The sequence below is a fragment of the Hirundo rustica genome, chromosome 2 (assembly GCF_015227805.2).
Source record: "Hirundo rustica isolate bHirRus1 chromosome 2, bHirRus1.pri.v3, whole genome shotgun sequence".
Taxonomy (NCBI): domain Eukaryota; kingdom Metazoa; phylum Chordata; class Aves; order Passeriformes; family Hirundinidae; genus Hirundo; species Hirundo rustica.
In genome coordinates, this window is record NC_053451.1 from 85,620,990 (window position 1) to 85,647,667 (window position 26,678).

Genomic DNA, 26,678 nt, shown 5'->3' on the forward strand with positions numbered 1-26,678 from the left:
GGTCTCTTGATAGTTTTACAAAATAAGTTTTAGTATTTCACAATAAATACATTAAGTCAGTGAGAGTTCTTATTGACTTGAAGGTAGCCACATTTTCCCAAAGCTTTTTTGTGAAATGTTTCATAATATTTCCTTGCTTTCCAAAAGAGAGAAAATAATAACCTGTAAGTAACTGGTTTTTTTAGACTTCCCTTGAACTGCATTCTGACATAAAAATTCTTCTCTAGAATTCATTTCTAGGGAATGTTCTGCTTGAGGCAAACAAAACTAAATTTTATTCTTTACTTTAAAGCTGTATGCCACTGGATATGGAGCAGGTGGTAGGCTTGGAATTGGAGGAACAGAATCAGTTTCTACTCCAACTTTACTGGAATCCATTCAACATGTGTTCATAAAGAAAGTTGCAGTGAACTCAGGAGGAAAGCACTGCTTGGCATTGTCTTTTGAGGGAGAAGTTTATTCTTGGGGTGAAGCAGAAGATGGCAAGCTTGGTCATGGAAACCGAAGGCAAGTAACACATGAAAATATTATTTAAAAAAACTTGCTAATGGATACTTATCATAGGTGCTGTATATTAATGAATTTTTCTAGTCATATCCTAGTCTAATATCCTAGTCTAGGATATTAAACTGGAGCAAAGCAAATACGGGGCGATTTTAGGTGTCCTCATTCTCACTCCAAAAGAGGGCTCTCCATACACTGGTGAATGTGGATGGTCTGTCCCAGAAGCTTTGTCCAGACAGATGTTTTCTTTTCAGCCCGTGTGATCGCCCTCGTGTGATTGAGTCTCTGCGAGGTATAGAAGTGGTTGACATTGCTGCTGGGGGAGCGCACAGCGCTTGTATCACAGCTGCAGGAGACCTTTTCACATGGGGCAAGGGACGGTATGGGCGCCTTGGCCACGGAGATAGTGAGGACCAACTAAAACCCAAACTGGTAAGAAACCTTTGGAGCACTCAACAGTCTTAGTCCAGTTACTGTCTTCTGATTTATAACTTTTTGCATTTCTGTGTACAAAGAATGGAAGGGCGAAACAGTGGCATGTATTTGTAAGAAATGAACAAGCTGCCGTGATTGGAAGGATAAAATGAAAGAGGAGCTGCAAAACTTTGCTAGTGGTCGCCAAACAGCTTACAAGGAATTTATTTTAGAGATTTAAGGAAAATTTAAAGAAATAAGTGAAGTTTCGTTCTGCTTTGGATGATTGATTGTGCCAGCTGGAATCTATTTCAGGTAGAGGCAAGGATAGGAAGGATGTGATGTATGTGAGTCACCAGCTTTTTATTTTGTGGTTCCAAATCCCATACTTCATCACTAGGTGGCATCATTTCAAAAGATGTCGACTAAATTCAGATGATGATGTAAGTGCTCAAAAATTGTAAACTAGTAAAAGACTATTTGAAAATAGGACTTTTTTTTTCACATTACTGTATTCAGTACGTGTCCAGAGTGCCTGAAATTATTTCAACATAGTCTTTGATAGCCTTAGATGTTTTATATTGTTTTCCCTGACATTGAGATAAAAAAAGTCAACTAGTTCACGAATTAAAAAAAAAAATAAACCCTGTGTTTAAAATACACAGTTGTTTTTCATTTTGCTGTCTGAAAAAAGCAAAGCTTTTAGACTTGCCTTTATTTCCTTGTTCCTGTGTTGTTTCAGACTTGTAGTTCCAGTCATCACCTCTCTAAGATGAGTTTGTCATCTCTTGTGAAACTAAATAACCGAGTCTTTTACGGTGAACAAAAATAGGTGATTTCATTGCAGGTGGAAGCTCTCCAGGGTTACCGTGTGATTGATATAGCCTGTGGCAGTGGAGATGCTCAGACACTGTGCCTCACTGATGATGATACAGTCTGGTCCTGGGGTGATGGAGATTATGGAAAACTTGGGAGAGGAGGCAGTGATGGCTGTAAAGTACCAATGAAGGTATTTCTGTGTAATTTTTTCATCTCTTTAGAAACTGTGATGCTGGTGGAGAATGCTGAAGACTGATTTGTCTATATGTGTGAACTTTCATCCATCCTGGAACATCAGGGTTCTTCCGGTGGTTGTTAGGAATGACCTTTGTAGGCTACAATAACAGGACATTAAGCTTGGTGCTGATTGTTAAAATTGTACTTGATTGTTTTTCTTTGGAAAACGTCGCTGGTTTAAATAATATTTCTCATTTTAATTTTGATTCCTGTCAAAACATTAAGTTTTGCCAAGAAATCTTCATGTTTCTTTTTATTAATAAATTTGCAATAGCCATAAAGTCAGTACAGAAAGGGATATCAATTCATTGAGAAGTAATCTTACTTTATATTTCACCGTTTCTGTGAATACATGGTTGACTTGGAATTTCTTCACGTGTTATGGATGAAATCCATGTAGCCATTAAATTTGAATTTCAGCATTTGTTATGAAGATGAACGTTGCTTGTGTTTGAGAAACGTGTCTGTTACTGTGTATACTTATGCACAGTGGATTTTAGATCCTAAATCCAGAATCACACTTAATTGCTTGCGTACAGGCGTCCCCATTCTGTTTCCAAATGTTTCCAGCATGGTGTAACGTAACACAAAAATAGCTTGTTTATGCTTCATCAACCAGTCCCGTAGGACTGATGGTAAAGCAGCATAAGGTCCTACACAGAACAAATAGGAAGGGTCTGCTGGAGGTAGACATATTTTTATATGTCAGCAGAATCACATCCATGTCATACAAGCTGAGGATGATTGAGTGTTAGTAGATGAAGCCTTATCATTTCTACTCTGAGCAATTGCAGAGTAACTATGGGCAGAACATTACTAGATTGATCTTCAGCTCTTTGTGAAATTTGAGCTTCTTTTTAGTACTTAACCAGTAAATGGTAGAAAAATGAAAGGAGTGGAATTCTTCTAAATTCTCTACATAAGCATTTTAATTTGTAAATATACATATAGACATACAGTTGCGTGTTATATTTTACTTGAGACAGTTCAGTCTACAGGTTCCTTAATTAACTAATTTAATTTTCATTTGATATTATTTTTCTAGATTGATTCTCTCACAGGTCTTGGAGTGGTTAAAGTAGAATGTGGATCACAATTTTCTGTGGCCCTTACCAAATCCGGAGCTGTGTATACATGGTGAGTATTCTGTATTTGTTATTTCAACAGTGTTAGATGTCACCTTGTCTGTAAGAGGTATCAGTGTTACACTTCCTTCACTGTTTTGATATTCTCTTTCAAAAATTTTTTGAGTTCATGAGTCTTGATTAGTGATAAAATCTCCCACTTCAGAAACCATTTTCTAGTACCATGAATGAAAAACCCAAGTATTTTTTCTTGGAAACCTAAGCACAGGGTTGTCATTCCAGGCACTGCCCACTGCAAGGTGCAGAACTTCCAAGGAGGTCAGTAGCATTATAAGCATGAAGTGTCATGCAGGGCAGAAGGCGATAGCATAAATAACATTCTCATGTGGTATCAAAATTGTGTCTAGCTTGTGGCTGTAGTCTGAGAATTTGATTTTTGAAATCATTGTTTTAATCTTCTTTACACCGTTCCAAATTTTATAGTTTAAACTGCTAGACTGAAATGTTTAAAAAGACTTAGCAAAATGCCTTCCCAAGTTCCCTCAGCTACCTTATTTATATGACATTTAGGTATCCTTAAACTGTATGAAGTTCCAGCCTCTGAGATCAGTAAATATAGTTTTTGCAGATGAATGCTTCTGGTTCTTGGCTCCTTTAAGACATAAAAATAAAGCCCACCCTCTGGAAAAGGGATAAAAGGAACTACCCAGGTTAAGTAGGAATATTGTATTGGAGGCGCAAGAATCTGTACTGAGTCAGTAGAATCATATCCATACAAAGTAGCGATGATTCATGTTGAATGTTTGGAGAATATTTTGGTATTGGACTTTATAACGACATCTACAGCTCAAATGTCAGACATAGCCTGTCATTAACACTTTTTCCACAGTTAAAACACAGTTTTTAAATGTTTACTTCTCTGTGCAGGGGCAAGGGAGATTATCATCGCTTAGGCCATGGATCTGATGACCATGTTAGAAGACCTCGACAAGTGCAGGGACTGCAAGGAAAGAAAGTTATTGCAATTGCTACGGGGTCTTTGCACTGTGTTTGCTGCACTGAAGATGGTATAAAAATCAAATAATTTACCTAGTTCTTAGCACTGAATTTGAAAAAACTGAAACTTTCTTTTAGTTAAATGTTGGCAGGTTGTCCTTGCTGAAAATGCTGGTTCTCTGTGTGCATGGATGTATTTTGTATTTGCAGATGCTGCATATTTCTTGAGCAGCAAGCACGGCATTGATTTAAAGTGATCACATTAAACTAATGAAAATTAAAGAATTCAGGTTGCATAAACATTGATGATCAAAGAAAAATGTAAAACTCTAAAGGTGATTACGGAATGGTCAAGCAGTAGTACTGAATGGACTTGGCCCTTTTTTTTTTTCTTTGGCAGAGTGTTGTGAGTTTGAAGTATTTAACTTGATAAATGAAGCACTGTGCAAACAATATTGCTTCTTACATAGCAGGTTGAGGTAGGGAATGTTCTTTCTAGCATATTCACTCCCACAATTAACAAGTCTGCACAAATGAGTGTTTTATAGGTGCTAGTGAAAAAATATAGATGCCAAAAATGAATGTGAGTAGTGAATATAGTTGCAGAAAATAAGTGCTCAGGAATGAGATTGTTACTTTAAAAGTAACAATTATCTTGCAACAGCAAGCATCTATTTTATTATCTTGTCTAGTAATACAGCTTATTATAGCATTTTAGTCTTATACAAAATATTAAGACTTTGAATATATTTTTCATTTTGGCCTTGCTTTTGCTATGAAACTATCATACAGGCTTTCCTGATGTTCTGTTACAGAGTATGGTACTCTACCATCTCCCTCTGTTCTGGAGCAGAACCTTTCAGTTACACAAACTATGAGGAAAGAAGTGCACCTTATGCTAGCTGCTCTATAGAGACTGTGGACCTGATTGTGTCAGTCAGGATTTATCTGCACTGGATAGTAGATTTCAGGATGGCCATCAGTCTTAAATCTTTTTTACAGCCCAAGGCCTTACCTGGTTAAATAAGTGATAATTTTACAAAAAAGGCAAAAAGGTTGTATATTAGCCTCAGGCTAATAATTTGTTTGTTTGTTTAGGGGAAGTTTATACATGGGGAGATAACGATGAGGGGCAGCTTGGAGATGGAACAACTAATGCTATCCAAAGACCACGCCTGGTTGCAGCGCTTCAGGGTAAAAAGATCAACAGAGTAGCCTGTGGCTCAGCACATACTTTAGCTTGGTCAACCAGTAAACCTGCTAATGCTGGCAAGCTGCCTACACAGGTAATGGTTTTGGCTTATTGAATTCAGATTTTAAACATACTTAGTGTGCTTATTGCTGACCTTTCGCTAGATGCAATTCCTTTCCAAGTCCCTGCATAAGCTCAGTGTGCTTTAGTTTGACTTCAAGTTTGAGCCAGTTACTTTGTTTTACTTCTGCATTTCCAAAGGATTCCATTTTTCTGAGCTGAAAAAGCCTCTTCATTCAGTTTTTAATCCAAATGTGGAGCAGTAACTCAGTTTGAAAATTGGCAGGAATTTAATTCTGCCTTGCAGCTATGAAAATGTTATGCCTTCCAAGGGAGTTCTTAGTTGCATGCTTTATATTGGAAAGACTTGTTTTTTGAATTTGCTGTATTTCAACTATGCCTGGAATTAGTGATGACAGGATGTAAAATGTATTTGTTTATGGATAGATTTAAAATATGGAACAGCACTTGTATTCTAGCTGTCATATAATAGTTGCTTCAGTTTAGATGGATACTATTAGTATCTTTTATAAACAACTGAACTCCATGTTTGAAGTTTTGACAGTGTGAATAAGCAAATATCTGAATTTCTAATACACATTTACCTACAAATCTAAAGATTGTTGTTCTGTTGAATACAATGAAGTGTATAATAATTCTAATTTACATTTGGATGTCATTGTCTTATAGGTTCCTATGGAGTACAATCATCTGCAGGAAATTCCCATCATTTCATTGAGAAACAGACTTCTGCTCTTGCATCACATTTCAGAACTCTTCTGTCCTTGCATTCCAATGTTTGATCTTGAAGGAAGACTTGAGGAAACTGGCCAAGGACCCTCTGTTGGGTTTGACACATTAAGGGGAATACTGATATCACAGGGAAAGGTATTGTATCAAAATGTTTCTAAGGGAGAGATTTGTAACCGTAACAGGGAAGTGTGGTTTAACTTGTTTCTGAATGAAAAAGGGCTTTATGTCTCAATTTGTTCTGTAAGTTGTGTATCAGATATTTGCAATCTGATGATGCAGGTTTTTCTTTGTGTTCTTTCTACAGTGTTTTTCTTAGTTCTTCATCATAGTGCTTTTGTGTGTTGATCTTGAAAATAACTTTACACTGTAAATCTTCAGTTTGTAATATAGCTGAATTCTTCTAGAGTATTAAGTGGATGATATCCTGGAAAAAATGTAAGATTGCAGACAATGACCGATTCATACCTGTTTGTATTTCAGTTATGAAGGTCAGGTGATATACTAGTTAATGCAAAGCTCTGTGCAGGTACAAACTTGTTTTAGACTGAGCTAAAAGTGAAAATAGAATACCTAGGAGTTCAATTTCAAGTGGTAGTGAAAGGGGGTTTTTGTAGTTAAGTCAGTCAGGAGAAAATGTAGATAACTGTAATGCTTTGAAGCTGCAACACTTATTCAAAACTTCAGATATGATAAGCCATAAAAACATGATTTGCCTTCAGTTTAATCATCAGTTTTGGGTCTGAATTTTCTCACTGTCACAGTAATTTGTCTGACTGAGAAAGAAAACATTATACAAGCAGACAGAATCTGCTGGGAGATAACCAGTTCTCTTTTCAAGGATGAGTTTTCCCCTGTAGTGCTGTTTTGGGTCCTTAAATAAGACACATGGCCTGTAACTAGACTTCTTAGTATCTGTTGTCTCAGTCTCTTTCTCTAGACTTCAATAAAATTGTGTTGTAGAACAACCAAGCTGTGTACATACTTCACAGACCAAGGGAAGTCGTCAAAAGCTAAACTAGAAAGGAAATCCTTGCTGTTCTGTTCATGAGACTTTTATTTGTTAATGCTATTAATTCTGAGTCCTTACATAAGTAATGTTACATATAAGAATGCATGTGCAGGAGGCACATTCAACCTAATTTACTGGAGTCTGCAGAATAGTTACAGAAAGGCTTCAGACATTGAGATAAAATGGGATATCAAGCGTAAATACAGAAGCATTCATGAGGCATCAGAGGTTGTGATGCCATATTCATGTCTAGGCATTTAAGTCAAGCTTACTTTCAGAGATTCTAAAGACTTCAAAATCTTCTTAATCTTGCTTGAAATTGACTTTAAAATTATATCCAAATATTTAGTGAGGGACTGAACCTCAGATTTTGCTTTTTTAAGCAAAGACTGTTTTTTTTAAAAAAAAATGTTGTTTATTTATTGCTTTCCTTAGCAAAATGATCTCATCTTTGGCTTTTTTGATTGTCATTCTGTGATGTTAATTATTCTCTATATACTTAGATTTTTCTGGTGTAAACTAATTTATACTTGTACTCAGCAATGCATTGATTGGTTAATAATTGTGTCTGGGTGCAGTGCAACCTTTCAAGCCATGGTTTTAAGTGATACAGATGGGACTTTCTTTAGTTTTTTAGTATCATCACCGTTTCAGACATGAAACATATTAGCACAAATAACATGATCGTTGACTTACATCTTGCACTTTCATACTTGGGTGCTCTTTTATTTCCTGGGTTGAACTATGTGTTTATCTACAAAATATGTGCAGGGTTCTCACTTGATTGCAGTTTTGCCATTATCTGTTTGGTTTGTTTTTGTTTTTTTTCAGGAGGCAGCTTTCAGAAAAGTTGTGCAAGCTACTATGGTGAGAGATCGTCAGCATGGGCCAGTCGTGGAGCTCAACAGGATACAGGTATCTTCAGCTGAACTTCTGATTCACTCTCTGTATGTTTAGGCAGTGCTATATTGGTCAAAGCTCTTTCTTTGTTTCAGCTGTTTGGTATCTGAATGCTAGAGTTGAATTTTTATCAGAGAATCAAACAGTAAAGAAGTAACTGCAGTTTTAGGGCTGCTTCTGTTCTTTTCAGTATGTTTTTATCCGTACTACAGTTGCCTGGGGAGAGAGTGACACTTGTTGAAACGTTAAGTGAATGATTTAGACTCTTAAGGAGCAAAGTATGTCCTTAATAAAGGACTACCTTTTCAGAACTCACTACATTAGACAGTTTAAGAGAGTAGTGATTCTGATGCTTTTCTTATCTTTCCAAATGCTCAGCAAATGAATGAAGGGTAAAAAAAATTTTTAAAAAAAAGAAGGGTAAGAAAAAAAAAAAAAGGCAAGGAAAGAAAGCTCTTGAATATAATTAAAATTCAGGATGATAAACTCTCGTCCTTTGTTGGTCATCACATGTAGTCATCTTGATTGCAGAATTCTTTGATACAAAAAGGGCTTTTTCTTTATCATTGATGTTATAAAATGTAATGTTGCGCCTTAGGCCAGATATGCCTTTTTTCCGTAGATACTTGTGTAACACAGAATAGTAAAACACTGTTTTCATTTAAATGGACTGCAGCCTGATCTTAGATTCCTCATGCATTTCTTTCCTGTTGTGGTGGGTTCTTTTTTTTTTTTTTCCCCCCCTTAATATTGCAAAACCATTACCATTTGTGAGGTTAGAATGGTGAAATTGTGAAAATTTAAACTTGTTATTTTCTGTTAGTGAACAGAAATGCATCTTGTTTTGGCTGGACCCTGTTTCTTCTACTTTGCAATTTTCTGCGGACATTAAAATTTTTTGTGCTAATGTTCTGTAACTGTTTCTAATGTTCTAATGTGCTAATGTTCTGTTCTAGTTTATTAGAATCATAGAATCGCTAAGTATTTACTTATTGAGTCCAACTATATTATTTGGGAAGCTGAAGAGAGTACCAGAGATTTTTTTAATTACTTTTAAAACGTGTGAATTCAGAAAGTCCAATAAATATTTCTGGTATTTTAAGCAGGAAACTAGTGGTGAGTAGGTTTTGGGATAGTTTCCTAGCATCGTCCTTCATTAAATGATATAGGCTTTGTCTTGTATTTCAATTAATTTCTTGTATTTCAGTTTGTTATTTAAATTATCTTGAACCCTGGAAAAGAATTGGCAGCTTCCTTTCTTCGTAGCTTCTAGGGGAAATAAAATATTGCTGTAATTAACTCTGTCAATTTAGCCAAGTGAAGAGCAGAAAAGGTCATGTTTGTGATGTGGCCTGATTACACAGTACCAAATATGGCTTACAGTTTCGTGAGCTAGCTTTTGCTCACAATGAAAATGTGGATTCTGAAACTGTTAGATCCTTTATAATATTTTATTGAAGATTCAAGGCTGCTTTACGTAGTCTGAAAAAAGCTGAATGTCAGTATTGAAAAGTTTCATCTTATTTGCAGTTGTAAGTTAAAGTGCAGCTGGGCTTTAAGGCCCCTTGGCTTTCAGAAGACTCTTCTTGCAGCTTATAGATTATATGGTGCAGTCAGTTCACTTTATCTTCCTTGGTATAAAAAAAACCCAAACAGATGAGTTTTTAATTTAAACTTGTTTTCCAGGTATTGACTTGTCTTTTACAATGCTTCCTCAGCCAGCCTTGCTGTTTGTTTAGTGGTTTCTTTGGAAGCACCAGAACTAAGGAAAACAGCCACGTAAACCCAAGCAATGCAACACTCCCATATCCTGGGGTTTGGTGTTACAGGGACCAGTTTTCTTTAGAGTAGATCACATTCACCTTACATATTTCTTGGCCCTGGGTCTTTTCTGTTGGGAGCTTTGTAATGGTGGGACATGGTAGTTTTCTGTAGTTTTTCTGCTCAGGGTGTGTGAAAAACAATGTGATGGCTGTACTGTAACTCACCTAAGCGCCATCCTGGTGTTTCTAAAGCATAAAATGGAGTGTAGATATTTTATGCTTTGAGCTGTAGCATGGAGGCAAGCTTGGATGCACAGAAACAGTATGAGAGGCTGTTGGAGAGCTGCATAGGGCAAATTTCATGCAGGTTTATCCATACTACTTTTCGGGCATAGTCATTAAGTAAAATGTTCCAAAACAGCACCTGGGCCCTGTTCTGGAAAGGTGTAATACAAACAGTCAAAAACTAAGCCAGAAGTGAGCTAACAGGTACATGACTAGACCAGGTTCCAATGCTCAGGTTTACTTACTGACCCTCTTGCAGATCAGATTTTCCTAGTGTTTAAGTTGTAGTGTAGTTCATGCAGTGTCAAATGGACAGTGTGCTTTGACCTATAAGCAGATGCTTTCAGAATGCTGTTAAAACACAACTTTGCACAGCAGGTGACAGGAATTTCTTCCTTTTTTAAAGGAAGCGAATTTCATTATTAAGGAGAATGTCTACTGTCATGAATGTAATACAGCAAAGAATCTCCTGGTTTAATGTTCTTTACCCTCAAAGGTATTCATATGTGTGGACATATGAAGTACCACTTTAAGACTAGTTCCTTCCTCCTTACAAGGCCTCCTTATGAAATGTGGTTACAGGAATCTCATTAACATGAGTAAAACTGATCTGATCTTCACCATTTGAATGAATTAATGATTTGTTCATTTTGAGTGTCATTTCAAAATAAATAGCATCCTCCTTCCTGGTTATTGTCTTCTCCTTTATCAAATGTACTTTTAAAGAATACTCATTTCGTGATAACCTTAATTTTCCTACACTGATCAGGCTAAGGGGTTTTTTTTGTCTGTTTGTGTAGGATAATCTTTACTCTTCATCTTTTTATACTCTTTTTTATTCTGTAGCACTTAAGTTTGAGTGTAGAAAACTGAAATTCAGGGTACAAGTGAAAACTGTGTCCGTGCTTTTGTAAGTATCACAGTGATACTTTACTACCTCTTCTGGTGATTTTGTGGCCTATCTTTGAATTGTGTTTGTTTCTTCATAGATCTGTATATATTTATCTTTCTTATCTGATTCCAACTTAGAAGCTGTCATCTTTTTGTAAACCTTTTTTGTTAGTGTCTGAGTGCATGACTTTGTGTACTAGATTTCTCCCAGCTTCTGGGAGAGGATTCTTCTGGGTTGAAGAGTCTCAGTAGGATGGCCAGGATTTTTCAAGCTGCTTAGGACTAATACAAATTTTCTCAATTTAAAACTTTCTGGGCATACAAATTTCTCAGAAATCCATTGAATTAAAACCAGCCTGTGTTGATAGAGAGCATCTTGCACATGAGGAGGATCTCATGGGTGTCCCAGCCTTTCACTAAAACCTGAAAGAAATATGGTGTTTTGTTTTATCCAGAGCCATCAGAAATACACAGCATGAGAACTGTGATGAGATGCACTGCAGCTTGTAGTGTGACTAAATATAGTGGGATAAGTTTCAGCTATTCCTGAATGAAAAGTCTCACAGGTATTGGTGATCTATGTGCATGTAGGAGTTCACTGGCACTCAGGCCAGGTTGAGAAGATAAATTGCAAAATGCCAAGTGGGAAAAAAAAAAAAAAAGCCTTGTGTTTCTTCAGCTCTCTGTTCACTTTCCATTTCTTTCCTCTCTATACTGGTGAAATACTTTTTGTATATTTACCCTCTTTGTGTGCATCTCTTGCAGCAAAATCCATGGGAATTTTACTTGCATGCCAATCTTAGTGATCTCCATCAAATATTAAAATACACTTTTTCTGTAGGTGCCTAAGAACACATTACCTGTGTATCTATATATATATATGTATTTTGATAGCATTTACCCATTTTTAGAGGCTCCTAGTAAGTATCATAGATGCATATTTTGTCATTACTATTAATGAATATAGGAATAACACATACTCAGTTTTCTAGCTAACAGCGCAGTCTCTGATCTGTCTAGTGTGTGAAAAACTTACCCAGATTTGTCAATTGAATAGAGATAGGATGAATTAACTAAATGGACTGAAATCAGAAAAATGGAATTAGCCAAGTCATCAGCTGTTTCTTCAGAAACAAGAGAAGAAGTCTTTATCATCAGGCTTCATCTTTCCTCTCCCTCTGTCTTTCCATTTTCCTTTAAAGGTGAACAGATAATGCTGATTAGTGACAGATGAACAAAGAATGCTTGGAAATTAAAGATAAGGTTTTGGTGGTTGGGGGACTGAAAATTCCTTCTTTATCTGCACAGTGATGCCATTGAAATATGTTCTTACAATGACTTTTATAATGTGCTTACTCAATAGGTAAAACGTTCCAGGAGTAAAGGAGGACTGGCTGGACCAGATGGTACAAAGTCAGTGTTTGGACAGATGTGTGCTAAAATGAGCTCCTTTAGCCCTGATAGCCTTCTGCTTCCTCATCGTGTTTGGAAAGTCAAGTTTGTTGGTGAGAACATTCTCAGCATTGCACCCCTTCCTGCTTTGCACTTAAGTTTGCAGTTTTCTTGGGATTTACTTTTTTGGAGAATCTGAAGGAAGAAGGAAAGAGATCCAGAAAAGCAATGTATGTGTGTGGGCACAGGAAGGTGCTTAAAACATTGGGAAGTAAAGAAACCTTTCAAAATGATTTTATAGAACTCCTCAAGATTACAGGTTCTGGTGCAGCTCTTCTGCTTACAACAAACATTCTGCAAAACCTAAACCTAACTTTTCAGCTGTCTGAATTTGCAACTAATCCTGGCTAGCTAGTTTTACCGGTAGGGTTGTTTTTACAATTCACCTATGACTCTTGAGTTTTTAAATGAAAAATATTTTAGATTGAAGAGCCATTCTATCTATTGTATATGGGCTAAATAAAACATACCTACTTCAAAATGTGACTCGTGAAAAAGTAACACTATTCCTTTTCTATTTCTATCGTATTTCTGTGATTAGCATACAGCACAAAAATTTTTTTGCACTCTGTTAAAATAGGATTTTTGGCATTGTGATATGTCATATATAATCCAAATAATATGGAAGCATCCAAATACAGAGCCAGACTTCTAGGGTTTTGATATGAGGGGATACAACACTGCAGCTTTTAGTAAACTTTTGTTTACTCAGTTATCCCCAGAGAGGAAATGTGGTTTGTTTCAATACTTCAGTTATTTTTGAAAGAAAATTTAATTTTGAGCCTTTTTTCCTTCTCCAAGGTGAATCTGTGGATGATTGTGGTGGAGGTTATAGTGAATCAATAGCAGAAATGTGTGAAGAACTTCAGAATGGGCTGACCCCTCTGTTAATTGTGACACCAAATGGAAGAGATGAGTCTGGAGCAAACAGAGATTGTTTCCTATTAAATCCTGCTGCCAAGTCACTCCTGCATATGAACATGTTTCGCTTTCTTGGTAATTTCTTAGCAACTTTGTGACGTTCTGTGTGCTTTGTGTGTAGTCAAAGTATTGGGCATCTAACAAAACCAATAAACAATGTTTAAACTTACAGGTGTACTTTTGGGCATCGCTATCCGGACTGGCAGCCCTCTGAGCCTCAACCTGGCTGAGCCAGTGTGGAAACAGCTTGCAGGAATGAACCTAACAATTGCTGATCTCAGTGAGGTGAGAAGGAAGTGTCTGGGTAGGATGTAGCTTACAGAAGACAAGCAGACTCCAGCATAAACTTCTCAAGTGATTTGTCTCCCTGGTTTTTATGTGCCTGTATTTTGACTGGCCTTTTGTATTTTGAACCCTATACAAGGATGATTTGTACTGACTGTCAAAACTGTAAATTTAAGTTGTTTAAGAGTAGTTGAATAATCTGTTTGAATTCTAGAACGTTCTCAAATCTGCTTGTGGGCTTGACTAGGCAATCTTTGTGGTTCAGTTCCTACATCCCAGTAGACCTTGCTGTAGCTGTTACTGTCTGTTGTACCAGGATGCAATACCTGATTTGGGGGCATGTACCTGCACTGTTTTGAAGTAAAAGAAAGTTCAAGCTGTTACTAGTTTGTGTTTCCATACTGAATTTCACAAGCTTTAAATTTCTGTTTACTGAGCTCAGTAAATGTGGAGTAATACTTAGGTCTTCATTATGAAGAAAAGTTCCCTCTCAGATACTGTCATGTAGAAATGTATTTCCTATAAAAGCATTGGGTAATTTACTTGTCAGTGAGGAGATTCCTTTTGTACCAAACCCAGTGCTGGTAGGGATGATGATGCTTTTAAGCTTTAAATCTATTTATATGATATGTTTTCTTGGCAAATGCCTTCCAAAAAGATTGAAATCTAGAATACATGCACTCTCCCACATCCAACATAATGAAATTTTATGTAAAGTACTAAGGCATTTTATTGCTTTTGAGTTCAAGGTAGATGGATTGTGGTCAGATTGGTCAAAGCTTTTGATGGATGACACATGATGCACTGCTTTTGGTGTGCAAGAGAGGCTGTTGTGTAGTGCTAGTAAAATGACTTTAACTCTGGTTTCTTACTTTCAAAGGTTGATAAAGATTTTATTCCTGGGCTTATGTACATTCGAGACAATGAAGCTACTTCAGAGGAATTTGAAGCTATGAGCCTCCCATTCACTGTGCCTAATGCAAGTGGTCAGGATATTCAGTTGAGTTCCAAGTACACCCACATTACACTGGATAACAGAGCAGAATATGTGAGGCTGGCAATAAACTACAGGTTTGTTGAATAAATCATTAAAATTACTGGTATGAATATGCATTTTATTCTTAAAAGTATAAATCAGCTTTTAAACAATATGCTGCTTTAGCCTGTTATATACAATTATTTTAATAATTTCATGTGATTTCAGTGTTGATTTTCTGAATTCACTTATTGTATCCAAGGAGTAAAATCTTAAGCTTCATGTTTAGGAAGCAAAATAAAAAAGCAGTTTTGCCTCTAGATTTGTCCTGACTAAGCAGTTTTGGCAGACAGTTTTACGTGTAGAGAAATGTTCCATGCATCTAATTCTGCCTGTGGGTTAAAGTAATAGGCTTGATCAGTAAGCTCTCTGTGACGACACCTTAAATCTACTGCTGCATTCATGCCTTTTCATATTATCAACTGCAGTCAAGGGCAGTATCAGCTGAATTCTTAGTCCAAGTTGGAATGTACAAACCAAAACGTTCATTCCTTGGGTAGGGCACTGATGCACACCCCTGGGTGCTACAAGCTGAACGCTGCTCAGAAATCAGTGGGAAATAACTTTGGTTGCTTATGTGGCCAGGTAGCTAATCTAGATGAGTGCATCTCAGAAACAATCATGAGCATCTTGTATCTGAAGAAGTGGGCCTAGTGCCTACTGAAATACATAAATTTAGATAATTTAGATTAGAAACTGTTTTGGGCTTGTTTTATTCAATCCACCATATTCCCCTTCTTTAGAGAGTGCTTGAGTAAGACTGTATCATCACAGTCTTGTATACTTTCTTATTAGTTCACAGCAAAAGTGTCTGCCAACAATTATGAATTACAGCCTTAGTTTTTCTTTTTTCCTCTCACTGTAAGTGGTTACGAACCAATACTTAGACGTGTTTCTGACAGTAAAGAGAGAGGTCTCATTTGGATAGGGTATTCCTTTGAAGAAATGTCTTTGCTCCCTTGCCAGTTCTGGCTGTCCTCAGAGGACATGAGCATTTCTAAAGCATTTTACAGTTAAAAGGCCTTGTGGGGAAACATTTAAAGGTTAAATATCAAGGTTTTTTAACTATATGAAACCCTTGAGAGGGAAAACTAGCTTCTGAATAGAATCCATGTGGAAAAATGGATGCAAAAGACCAAACTTGTCCCAACATCTTTTTTTATTTTGATGATATCTAGCCTGAGGACAGCCCTTGTAAGAGATGTGTCTCTGCTCTGGAGGGCTCTGTAAAACATCTCAGAAATTATTTGTCAGGGGAAAAAAAAATAAGCCAGACAAAAATCATATGTGGCATCTAAAGCAGCAAAATGAAATGTTACTTACCTGTGTTTGTCTTGAAATAAAAAAACCTACTGTCCTCTCAGACATCCTATTTTAGCTCAGACCCCCTTTTTTTTTTTTTTTTAAATACCATAACACCTGTGTAGTGCTGCAAATGTTTGAAATTAGAGTTTCAAGATACAGCCACTTCCAAGAGCATATTGTTTCCAAATGGGATATTGGTTTGTTTTTGCCAGGCATAGCATATGATAATACTGGAAATAAAATATCTAAAACATTGTGAGATATTCCTCCATATTGAGCTTGCTGTGCAATAGGAATTAGTGTAGAAAGTCAAGTATCTTGTAATAAATGTTTGTTAATGTTTTTGGTACATAGTGGACATTAGAGGAGAATGGTTGAAGTTGCTTTGATAACACAGTAATTACTATAAATAATTACTAGAAATGGCATTCACAGGAACTCTGGAAATGTTTCTTTACAGGCTTCATGAATTTGATGAACAGGTAGCAGCAGTTCGTGAGGGGATGGCCCGTGTTGTTCCAGTTCCTCTACTTTCACTCTTTACAGGATATGAACTGGAAACAATGGTATCAATTCCTGCTTTGTTATTTCTGTCAGATTAACTTGGAGTGAGATGATTTGCTCATTTGTTTTACTAATACAAACTCCACATTAAATGCTGTTTACAATGATTGCTGTGTGGTTGAAAACATCAGTTGAAGAAAAGACCAGAAAATTTTATTTAAAAGTTTAATTGGCCTCTTGGTGTTAGTAAAATTTTTTTGACGTGGCTGACCAGTGATATAATGAATTATTTCAGGAAGAAACAAACAAGCAAAACCGAGACCACATGCCAGTGATCTAGAAAGTAAATTGGAGATACTTGTCCTAAATTCAGGTGTATGAAAGAAATTCATTACTGTCTCCTGATGGGAAGATTTATATTTAGTATTATCTTATTAGGAGACTACGCATGGCATTTCGAAGATCTGAATGCTTGGTTTGTCAGTGTAAAAGCTAATTAAATGTTTTAAAGAAAGGGAGGGAACAAATCACATGTAATTGGTTTGATTGGACTTGTGCAGCCTATCACTGTGTTTTATTTTTCAGGTATGTGGAAGCCCAGACATTCCACTTCATCTCCTCAAATCTGTAGCAACTTACAAAGGCATTGAACCAACTGCTTCCTTGATACAGTGGTTCTGGGAAGTGATGGAGTCCTTCTCCAACACAGAGCGATCTCTCTTCCTGCGTTTTGTGTGGGGCAGAACAAGGCTGCCCAGGACTATTGCAGACTTTAGAGGAAGGGACTTTGTTATTCAGGTAAGGTGTGTGGGATGGGGAGAGTTGGGGGCATCTTAAAAAGCTGGTAGTGGAGAAGTAGCAGCGTGACATAACAAAAGCCTGATTTTGTTAAACTGTTCTGCAGCTTTACATTGTAGATTCAACAGTGCAGCAGTTGAATAATGTCTGTGACAGTTATATAATGTATAGAACTATTCTTCTTGCTTGACTTGGACAAGTGGATGTTCATTTAATTTCCCAGCCATTTGTTTCTCTGAATTTTGATAGTTTTCCACTGTCAGGCAACTGTTTTTGCTGGCATTTATTTAGCATTTCATCCAGTTTAGTTAATAATTTCAGCTAAATTAAAACCACACAAGCTTCAAATCGTCTTTTGATATCTTCTGAAGTAATAGCATCTTTTTTAGATTGCTCCCAACCACATATTCATAATCAAAGCGGCTCATACATGTCTGTTTTTATTTATTGATTTAGTGGAGGGAAAATGGATTTGGCCTCTTCATTGTTCTTTTAAGAAACTTCAGCATCAGAGTCAAAAATATAACAAGCTACAAAAAGAAAAAAAGAATCTCAGTTACTATTTCAATACTTACTTGTGTTTTGGACAATGACTCAAAAATCAAAAAAATATAATGCTTTTTTTCTTTATTTGTTAACAGGTGTTGGATAAATACAATCCTCCAGACCACTTCCTTCCTGAATCATACACATGCTTCTTTCTCCTGAAGCTGCCCAGGTATTCCTGTAAGCAGGTCCTAGAGGAGAAACTGAAGTATGCCATTCACTTCTGCAAGTCCATAGACACTGATGACTATGCCCGCATAGCGCTGACGGGAGAGCCGGCGGCCGATGACAGTAGTGACGAGACTGATAATGAAGATGCAGATTCTTTTGCTTCAGATTCTACACAGGACTACTTAACAGGCCACTGAAAAGTAATACAAGGAATAGTTGATGAAAGCACTGAGGCAAAATGCCAAAATGACAATGAAGCCAAGGACAGTTTAGGTTTCAGAGCAGAGACTATTTAGTCAGAAGGGTGGTAATCTTCTGAACACGGGGAAAGTGTTTGCTACTCACAGTAGGATTTAAGGGTTACAGCTTAATCCATCAGCTTAAAATAAATGGCACAGTATATGGGCACTTAACATTTATTTTAAGAGCTGAAAATGGCCCCCCATAATGCTGCACTACATTTAGAACCTTTGTGTTTACTGAAGTGTTGTAAATGTTTATATAAATATGGTAGTGCAGCATCCAAAAGGCAGTGAAACCTTTAAATTGTGGGTGCAATAGGTTTTTCATATTAAGTGTTGTGTTCTGTGCATCTTCTTGATTGTATATTGGAAATACTGTGCAACAACGGAATAGTATTATAAATATTTCAATTAACTTTACTAGAAGTTTGTTAAAAGTTTTTGAACATTGAATAAACATTATTCCTTGAAATTCTTCTATAGATAATGAAAAATGGCCAATAGTTTCACCTCCACCCCTGGTTTGTATATTTTAGCTTATGCATTATTTATCTCAAATTTGATACCTTTCTGTGAACAGCATCATAATTCTTATCATGGAAAGTGTACTGTATATAATTGGTGCCATGTAAATGCAAAAGTTATAATTTCCCTCTAAATAAAAGTTCTGCCACATTAAGAACCAGGATGTGTTTTTTCAAGGTAATGCTGCTTGGACATGGGATGAACATTAAAACAGCTCTGCTAAGAAATGTTTCTCTAATGTACAGCTTTTGACCAGACTGCTCCACCAGTAGTAGGTGCATTGCCAGAGAGATTTTGTGAGCTGCAGGAAACTTTAGCAAGTCCAGATAACGTGTTAATTGTAGTAATTAGGTACGCTTTGTTTATGCAATTGTTCCTAAGGCTACTGCTGTCCATAATGGTGGTATTCTTGGACACTTGGGAAGATATTTTTGTAAGGGAGAGGTATCATGAGTACCTGAACACCAGGAGAGTCTGATGACACTCATGTGACATGGTATCGCTGAGAAAATTTTATCATCTTACAGGGCCTGGTCGTGACAGGTTGGCACAGGACACGTTGATCATGACCCACTCCTGACCACACAGTTGATGCACTAGTTTTTCAGAATCGGAGAATAAGATAAATTCTGCCAAAGCACTAATAATATTTTACTTTAAAATCTGTTAGTAGGTGATGTCATACCATTGCTTCTGTAATTATTAGGATAGGTGTATGTGAGTATTCAACATTTTACAATTTAACATTTTAAAGTTATGAGTGGATTCATTCTTTTTTAGTGTGTGCCTTTGACACACCCTCTTCCAACTAGATCAAATATTAACTGTGATCATGAACTAAGTTTTCCTGAGACAAACTCGATATTTCAGTATAGTGGTGAAACTATTGGTAGTTAGATGTCAGTGGTTTGAAATATGTTACCTTTGGAGTCCTCTGTTTAGTGCTAAAGATCTCTTGCAATAAACGTCCCTTTCCTGATCTTCTGTCTCACTGGAGGTTCCAGAAGTCAGGCCCGTGCTTGGTCCTCCAAATTTTCTCTGTCTGCCGGTGAAAAATGCTGTGTCTTTTTAGGTCTTTAAGATGCAAAAACCTTTAAGAAAACTCTTTGCTGCTGAATTGAATTTCTCCTGAGGGTAAGGATTGAAGAAGTAGTACAGCAGTGCTCATGTGGTCATCTGCTGCCCTTGGTCATGCTAACACCGGAGCCCTGTAGGCATCCAGCTCGATCAAAGAGATTCTGTACGCAGCTTTTCAGGAGAGGGGATGAATGAGTCCTGCCCAAATCTCAGTACAAGGTCTTGGACCAAGTTCAATTGCCATTCTTGAATTTCAAGCCCCATTTCAGAAGAATATGGACTACTGTTAACATGGAGTTTATAACTTGCTTATAGGAAAGAAAAATCAATGTCAGGGTCTTCTATCCAAGAAAAGCAGAAAGGAAGTATGACTCGTGTAAGGAGTCTGTATGCATTGTTGCATTGAACATTGCATTGTTGCACACAATTGCATTGAACTGTAAAAGAAGTCTATTAGGTCTCCTTTGCTTTTCCATCCTCACAGGAAAGTGGCAGGTACCTTTTTACAGTGTGATGCTTGTCACCCGTGGCCTGACTTACAGCATTTCATAGATTATCAGGTTGGAAGGGGCCTCAAGGGTCATCTGTTCCAACCTTTATTGGCAAAAGCACAATTTAAACAAGACAGTTCAGCAGTCTGTCCAGCTGAATCTTCAAAGTGTCCATGCTGGGGAACCTGCCACCTCCCTGCTGAGATTGTTCTGTGGAAATATTTTCTGTCTTAATAGTAATATCCTAAAAACTAATTTGGACCATTACCCCTTTTCTTTTCCACATGACTCCTTGTAAAAAAGTAGTCTCTATCCTCTTTGTAAGCACCCTTTACGTACTAAAACGTTGATAAGTTGTCCCATAAGGCTTCTTTCCTCAAGGCTGAACAAACCCAGTTTTTACAACCTTTCCCCACATGGCAGGCCTCCCAGTCCTCTGTTCCCCTTTGTGGCCCTTCTCTGGACCCTCTGCAGCCTGTCCACATCCTTTTTCACAGCAGGGACCAAAACAGCACAGTATTCCAGGTGTGGCCTCACAAGTGCCAAATGGGATAAAAACACTTTTATCAGTGCTGGTGATTCCATCTTGGTGTAACCCAGCATCTCGTCGGGTTTCTTTGCATTGTTGATTTGTATTGACTTGACAATGCCCACCCCTTGCCACACATCAGCCAAGGCAGTGAATGTGTTGTAAACGGTGAGCAGGTTTGGCAATCACCATTTGCCCTTCATGAATCCCTGCTCCCTTTTCCCTGTCACAGGCTTCATCTGACTTGTGATAGCACCCCAGGAGGATTTGTTCCATAATTTTCCCAGGGTCTGAAGTAAGGCTGATGAGCCTATAACTTCCTGGATCATCCTTTAAGACTTTCTTTGAGATGGGGGTCACGTTAGCCTTCTTGCTGCCTTCTGAGATATCCCCTGATCTCCACAGTTCTCCAAGGTTGTGGAAAGTGCACCCGTAACGATAGCCAGCTCTCTTAAAAGCTCTCAGGGGCATAATGTCAGGGCCCATCAATTTGTTGGGGTTGAGCTCCTGTAGCAGTTCACACATCAACTCTTTCTTCGCTGACGGTGAGTATGTCTGCATCAACCTGGATTTTTGTTCCAGAGGCCAGAGGCCCAACAGTGCTGGTAAAGACCAAGGTGAAGAAGCTGTTGGGAACTGCCTTTGAAGCATTGCTGGTGACTAATTCACCTTTCCTGTTGCACAGCAAGTCCACGTTTTCCTTCTGTTTTTACTGGTGGTTTACGTATCTGAAGAAATCTTTTTGTGGGATTTTTGCATCTCTGGCCAATTTCAGTTCAAGCTGAGCTTTTGTTTTTCTGACTGCATCTCTGCAAACCCTGGCAATGCCCTTGTCATTCTCAGTGGGTTTTTCCTCTAGCCTGTAACCATCCACGGTGATCCTACAGCCGTGTGAGTAATCGTACCATGTTTCTGTTATTCCTGTGACATCATAAATTCCTGACTGGGTGCAGAGCCCCAGTTCCTTCTGTTTGTTCCCCAGGCTTCATGCACTGATATACTTGAGGTGGGTAGTCCTGAGGAACATCTGTCCCTGCTTGAGTCTGGAGCTAGATGATCTTTGACATCCCTTCCAACTCAAACCAATCTGTGGTTCTATGAGCCAGCAAACTTAAATGAAAGATTCACCTTTCCAGAGAACATAGGAAAAAGCAACCCTTCCAGGCAGGGGTGCAGCAAGGAAAAGGAGAGGAAAACTCTATCTGGAAGCCAACCCCATGGCTTTTGTTTTCAGGGTGAGGATAAGACAGAATTAATGGTTTGTTCAGTCCTTAGTGATAACAAACAAACCTACCCTGCACTCTGCTGCTGTTGGAGGTCCCTGAGTGTTTCATATCATGCTACAATTGTAATCACACTGCTCAGCCCAGTGACGAGTGCACCTCACTAGCAGTGGGATGGCCCACAGGGAAAGAAAGCAAAGCATCCACGAACTTTTGATCCTTGCTCACAGTGTGCCGCTGGCAAGAGCACAGACGCACGTCCCAGCCCTGTTGGCTGTGCCTGGATGTACTCTGAAAGGCGCCACGCAACAGGTCATGGGGTGTGATCAGGCAGGAATGCACATAACAACAGTACCCTTTCAGCTCTGGGCCCTGAGAGGTGGCATTCAGTGCCTGCCTGACACTCCTCCTGCTCCTAGCCACCGCCCCTGGTTATGCAGCTGCTCCACAGGCCAGATGCTGCCCATCTTCACAGGCCAGGGAGCTGCTGGGCATTTATACCTTGCTTTGGGGCACAAGGGCAGGACAGCAGTGTCCAGGTGATACAAGAAGGTCTACCGGGACCACTACATTACTCTCTGTATAAGAAGATGCAAATACAAGAGCAGATGCCCTTTTAGACGCGAGCACATACGTCAAAAGAAGCATGAGACAGTACTTATTTCACAAGGGGCACTTTGAGTCCAAAAGCTTTATGTCCATCTCTTATCCTTAGGATTAATTGTAACTCAGCTGGGGCAGTTACAAAGATAAACTTTTATCTGTGTGGACCTCTCATTTACATAGAGAAACAAATCCTCAATTCCTTCAAGTTCTGCATCTTACTGCACCTATGCTGGTCTCCACATCTACTCCAGAGTAACCACATAACCCCTCTCCACTTTCCCACTCTGCACTGCTCTGGAATAGGGCAAGATAAATAATTACTCCAGGACTCTTACATTGGTGTCCATGCAGAGGCAAATCTTAGTCTTGAGTGGGGTTATGGAGCCATTATTTCTGTGTGTCAGGCAGAACAGAGAATAATGTTTCTAGCAGAGTTGAAATTAATTTGCTTAAACTGGCAAGTTTTCTGAATTTTTCATAGAAGGAGTTATTTGACTGCCAAGATTTTTCAGTAAAGTTTAATAGTGGTTAACAAGGCTTTTTCTTCCCTTCAAAGTTACATATTCCTCTACCATTTTTTTCCAAATATGTGTATAATTAATAGTGATACATTATGATAATTAATGGTACACACCTATTTTATATATAATTCTGCTAGGAAAGTCATAACATTATTAAATGTTGTTTAACATATCCAAGTCTGTTTTACAAAATCCATTGTGTCAGTTGTTGAGCAGAAACATCTCTACCTCAGCATTTTCCAAACTGGTGAGAAGAATTTTCTTTCCAGACTCTTTAAAGCAGAGGTGACTCCCATAAGCTCCCTGGTAAGAACATCTCACAAAAATCCTTGTCTCCATGTTGGACTTGGACAGAGGAGAGGTATTTTTTACAAGACACTCACTTTCATCTCACTTGACAGTTTTTTGTTTCTGACCTTTACATTCCACTGATCAAAAAGCCATCCTGAAAGGAAAACAGCTCTGCAACACCACCAGGGATAACCTCCAGTGACCTTGACCAACTCACATTTCTGCAAAAGTGTTCATCTCTGTTCATCTCTGAAAGGTGGATCTGATCACACAGAGTGCTGAGGGCCTGACACTTCTCAGTCTGAAGAGATTTCATCCTGCTAACACTGCTAATTGTTTCCCAGGGGAAAAGTTCTCGAGAAAGCCTCTTCTCAAAACAATCTTGGCAAACAACTATCCTTTCCCAAAAGAATCTTTCTCCAGGTGGAGTTTTGCCGTTTCTCTGGTTTCACCAATGGAATTACAGAGGTGTTGTTCCTATTCACCAGTCAGGTTAAGTCTGTATCTGAAAACCTTATAAAAGGTGGTAAGAATTAGACAATAAAGCTTTCTATACTCTTTGCCTTCTGAAATTCTTGGAGACTTTCGTCTTTCTTTCGTATCCTACAGCGACAGAGGACCGCTCAACCCTGGCAAAGCAAAGTCCACCCGAGTGTCAGGAAAGTGTCATGTCACTTCATGACATAGATAGCTCACCAGATGAGGACCTCTGTCATGCCAAAATTGCACCCCTACACAGTACAGCCCTTCAGAGCAGACTGTCATTTCCAAGTTGGCTTTTCAGGCTAGTGGATGCTTCACCCAGAGCAGATATTTTGCTAACCCTCTCAACCCAGCAGAACTATGGTTATGATGTTTTTAGGAACTGCTGTCTTTATCAGGCAACAGACAAGTTACTGAAAACTCATGAAATGACCACAGGACCAGCTACTTCAGTAAATGAGTGCTCAGGGTTTTTAATTCACCTCTTTCCCAAAAGCAGCACAAGTGAATCCAGGCTCTGATGGGTAGAGGGGGCACTGACTATTCCTGCAAATGCTACTGTCTCAGGATTGTTTTGAGACCATAAAATAACCTGAATCTCCCAGAAGTGCCACACAAACAGTTGTTTTACCATCTCCTGTGAGGCCTTAGCAGCAACTGTTACCACTCCATAAGGGATGAGAAGGTGATACTGCCTGGCAAGAGCGAAGCCTTGGCTGCATCAAAGAATTGCGTGTAGAGATGATTTTTATCAATGCAGTCTTTGTGATGAAACAGCCTTTCTGTACATCACAGGAACTTTGATCTCCTGATTCCTGGTCCTGTGCTTTAACCACACAGGAAGCTTGAAAATCTCCCATGGGCTTGTCCTCCCCTATACACGGGTATTTTATCCACACTGCAAACTGCCTAAGACCAAGCAAGACCATCTTGGAAACAACTATCAACCCAGTACTGACATCCTGCAGCACACAAGGCAGTATTTTTTGTGGAATCCAGACTAAGAGGCAAGACCGGGACTGAACCCAGAAGTGATTGCACTGCAGTTTGTCCTGTCTTCTTACATCTTCTCATTAAATCTTTTGCTGACTCTGGCTCTGCATGACTGCACTCTCTATCCTGTGTGTACACTCAGCCACAAGGACTGAGTGCCAGCCACCACTGTGATACAAGTGGGTGTGTGGGAAAGATGGTGCTAGCTGCTGGCACAAGAGGAGCCTTGACATCAGCTGCTGGAACAGTTGAGGGTCTTTAACTCTTTTGTTCCAAAATGAAAAATTCCAGAGGCTACCAGGCAGTGCCCTACATGGGTAACTCTGGTCATAAGTACCACAGACTGAAGCCTGGTCAGTGTTTCTGCCAGGAGGGAGCTGCCCTAGGATCACAGGAAGGAAGGTATGTGATTTGTACTCCAAAGTTCATTTCTTTCCCAGTTTTGTCTAGCCAGTTTTCCCCCAGACATCCCTGTCCTCTGCAGGAGCATGGAGGAAGAGCAACTCACCCAAGGCAGCCCAAATCTCACTACATATACCCACACAGGTATTTAGTACATTTCATTTCCTCCTCCTGCTATGCACAACACTTCATAACCCACCAACTTCTGCGTTGTTCAGGGCAGACAGCTCTTCTCCCATCAACCTAATTTTGGACATGAACCCTGCTCTCTAGGATGTTTCTAGGTCAATCTGATGAAACTGATGAAAAACATGAGAAGCAGCAGAATCAGGAAGGACATCTGCAGGAGTCTTGCTCAAAAAGTCTTTCCAGTTTAGGAGAAACCACATTTTGCCTGGAGCTTCACTGGTAAATTATTGATGTTACACTTTCTTTCTTCTTTTCTCCTACGCTTTGCTGCCAAACAGCATAACAAAGCTCAGCTGACCGCCATATCCTTTGGCACTTTTTGCCCCCACATACTGATGAAGTTTTCACAGGGAAACAAGAAGGTTTATACTTCTAGCTTAGACTTTCTTTTCTAGAAGTGATGTACCCCATCCTTGTTATAGCTTATTGGCAGTAATAAGTATATGCAAGTGCCCATGTATATGCAATAAACTTAAATTTCTTTTCACTTAACACTGATCATTTACAAGAGAATCCTAGAGTATTTTACATTATATCCACGTCCTCTAAACAAATTTCTCAAAAATGCTTCTGCTGAAAACTTTTTCAGGTGTGATACTAATGCACCACATGCAAACTCAGTGGAGAGAGCTGATCAAAGATGAAGAGTCAGGAAACATCTGAGACAATTCTACTCTGTCTTTTCAAGAAATCTTTGCACAATCATAGTCACTGGCCATCAGATGACTAATTGCAAAGAATGAATGGTGCCTTGCAGATATACCAAAGCCTGAAGACTTCTTTCACTAACATATCTCTAGGGACTCCAACTGGGAATTTAGAGCTGTGACTTTTGTGTAGCCATGTAAAGTTTGCCACAAGGCACTCTCCCTCCTGCAGACAGGGACAATTTGTCTGTTTGGGGTGTCTGTGTCCTAAGGACACAGCTTTCACCCAGCAGGGGTGGGAGGGATGGCACGGTGGGTGGAGGAGTCGCCCCTTCCCGCCGGGGAGGTGCTGCTGCTGGGCTTTCCTGCCAGCCCCTCCGCCCCGCGCTGGGCGGGCAGCGCTCTCCCGCCTGGAAAGTCCATCAGGAATGTGAAAACCCCTCGGTGCTGGTCTGAGCTCTGCAGCTTCACCCTACAGCCGTCCTGTTTTCAGGGAGTTAACTGCCTACCGAGAAATGAGTCTTTCCTTCACC

General features: G+C 38.8%; 1 protein-coding gene across 3 annotated transcripts in view; it reads left to right on the plus strand.

Moving 5' to 3' along the window:
* HERC2 (HECT and RLD domain containing E3 ubiquitin protein ligase 2) overlaps positions 1-18,850 on the plus strand; it is a 103,192-nt gene extending 84,342 nt beyond the window's left edge. For all 3 annotated transcript variants that reach the window (XM_040056362.2, XM_040056365.2, XM_040056363.2), the window contains exons 79-93: positions 293-507; positions 759-936; positions 1,766-1,927; positions 3,020-3,111; positions 3,987-4,126; positions 5,154-5,341; positions 5,998-6,195; positions 7,901-7,984; positions 12,272-12,413; positions 13,162-13,356; positions 13,454-13,566; positions 14,447-14,637; positions 16,368-16,473; positions 16,997-17,209; positions 17,851-18,850. In XM_040056362.2, the coding sequence (XP_039912296.1) occupies positions 293-507; positions 759-936; positions 1,766-1,927; positions 3,020-3,111; positions 3,987-4,126; positions 5,154-5,341; positions 5,998-6,195; positions 7,901-7,984; positions 12,272-12,413; positions 13,162-13,356; positions 13,454-13,566; positions 14,447-14,637; positions 16,368-16,473; positions 16,997-17,209; positions 17,851-18,123 (2,490 nt within the window). In that variant the 3' untranslated portion in view covers positions 18,124-18,850. The remainder of the gene's footprint in view (positions 1-292; positions 508-758; positions 937-1,765; positions 1,928-3,019; positions 3,112-3,986; positions 4,127-5,153; positions 5,342-5,997; positions 6,196-7,900; positions 7,985-12,271; positions 12,414-13,161; positions 13,357-13,453; positions 13,567-14,446; positions 14,638-16,367; positions 16,474-16,996; positions 17,210-17,850) is intronic.
* Positions 18,851-26,678: the final 7,828 nt, after the last annotated feature.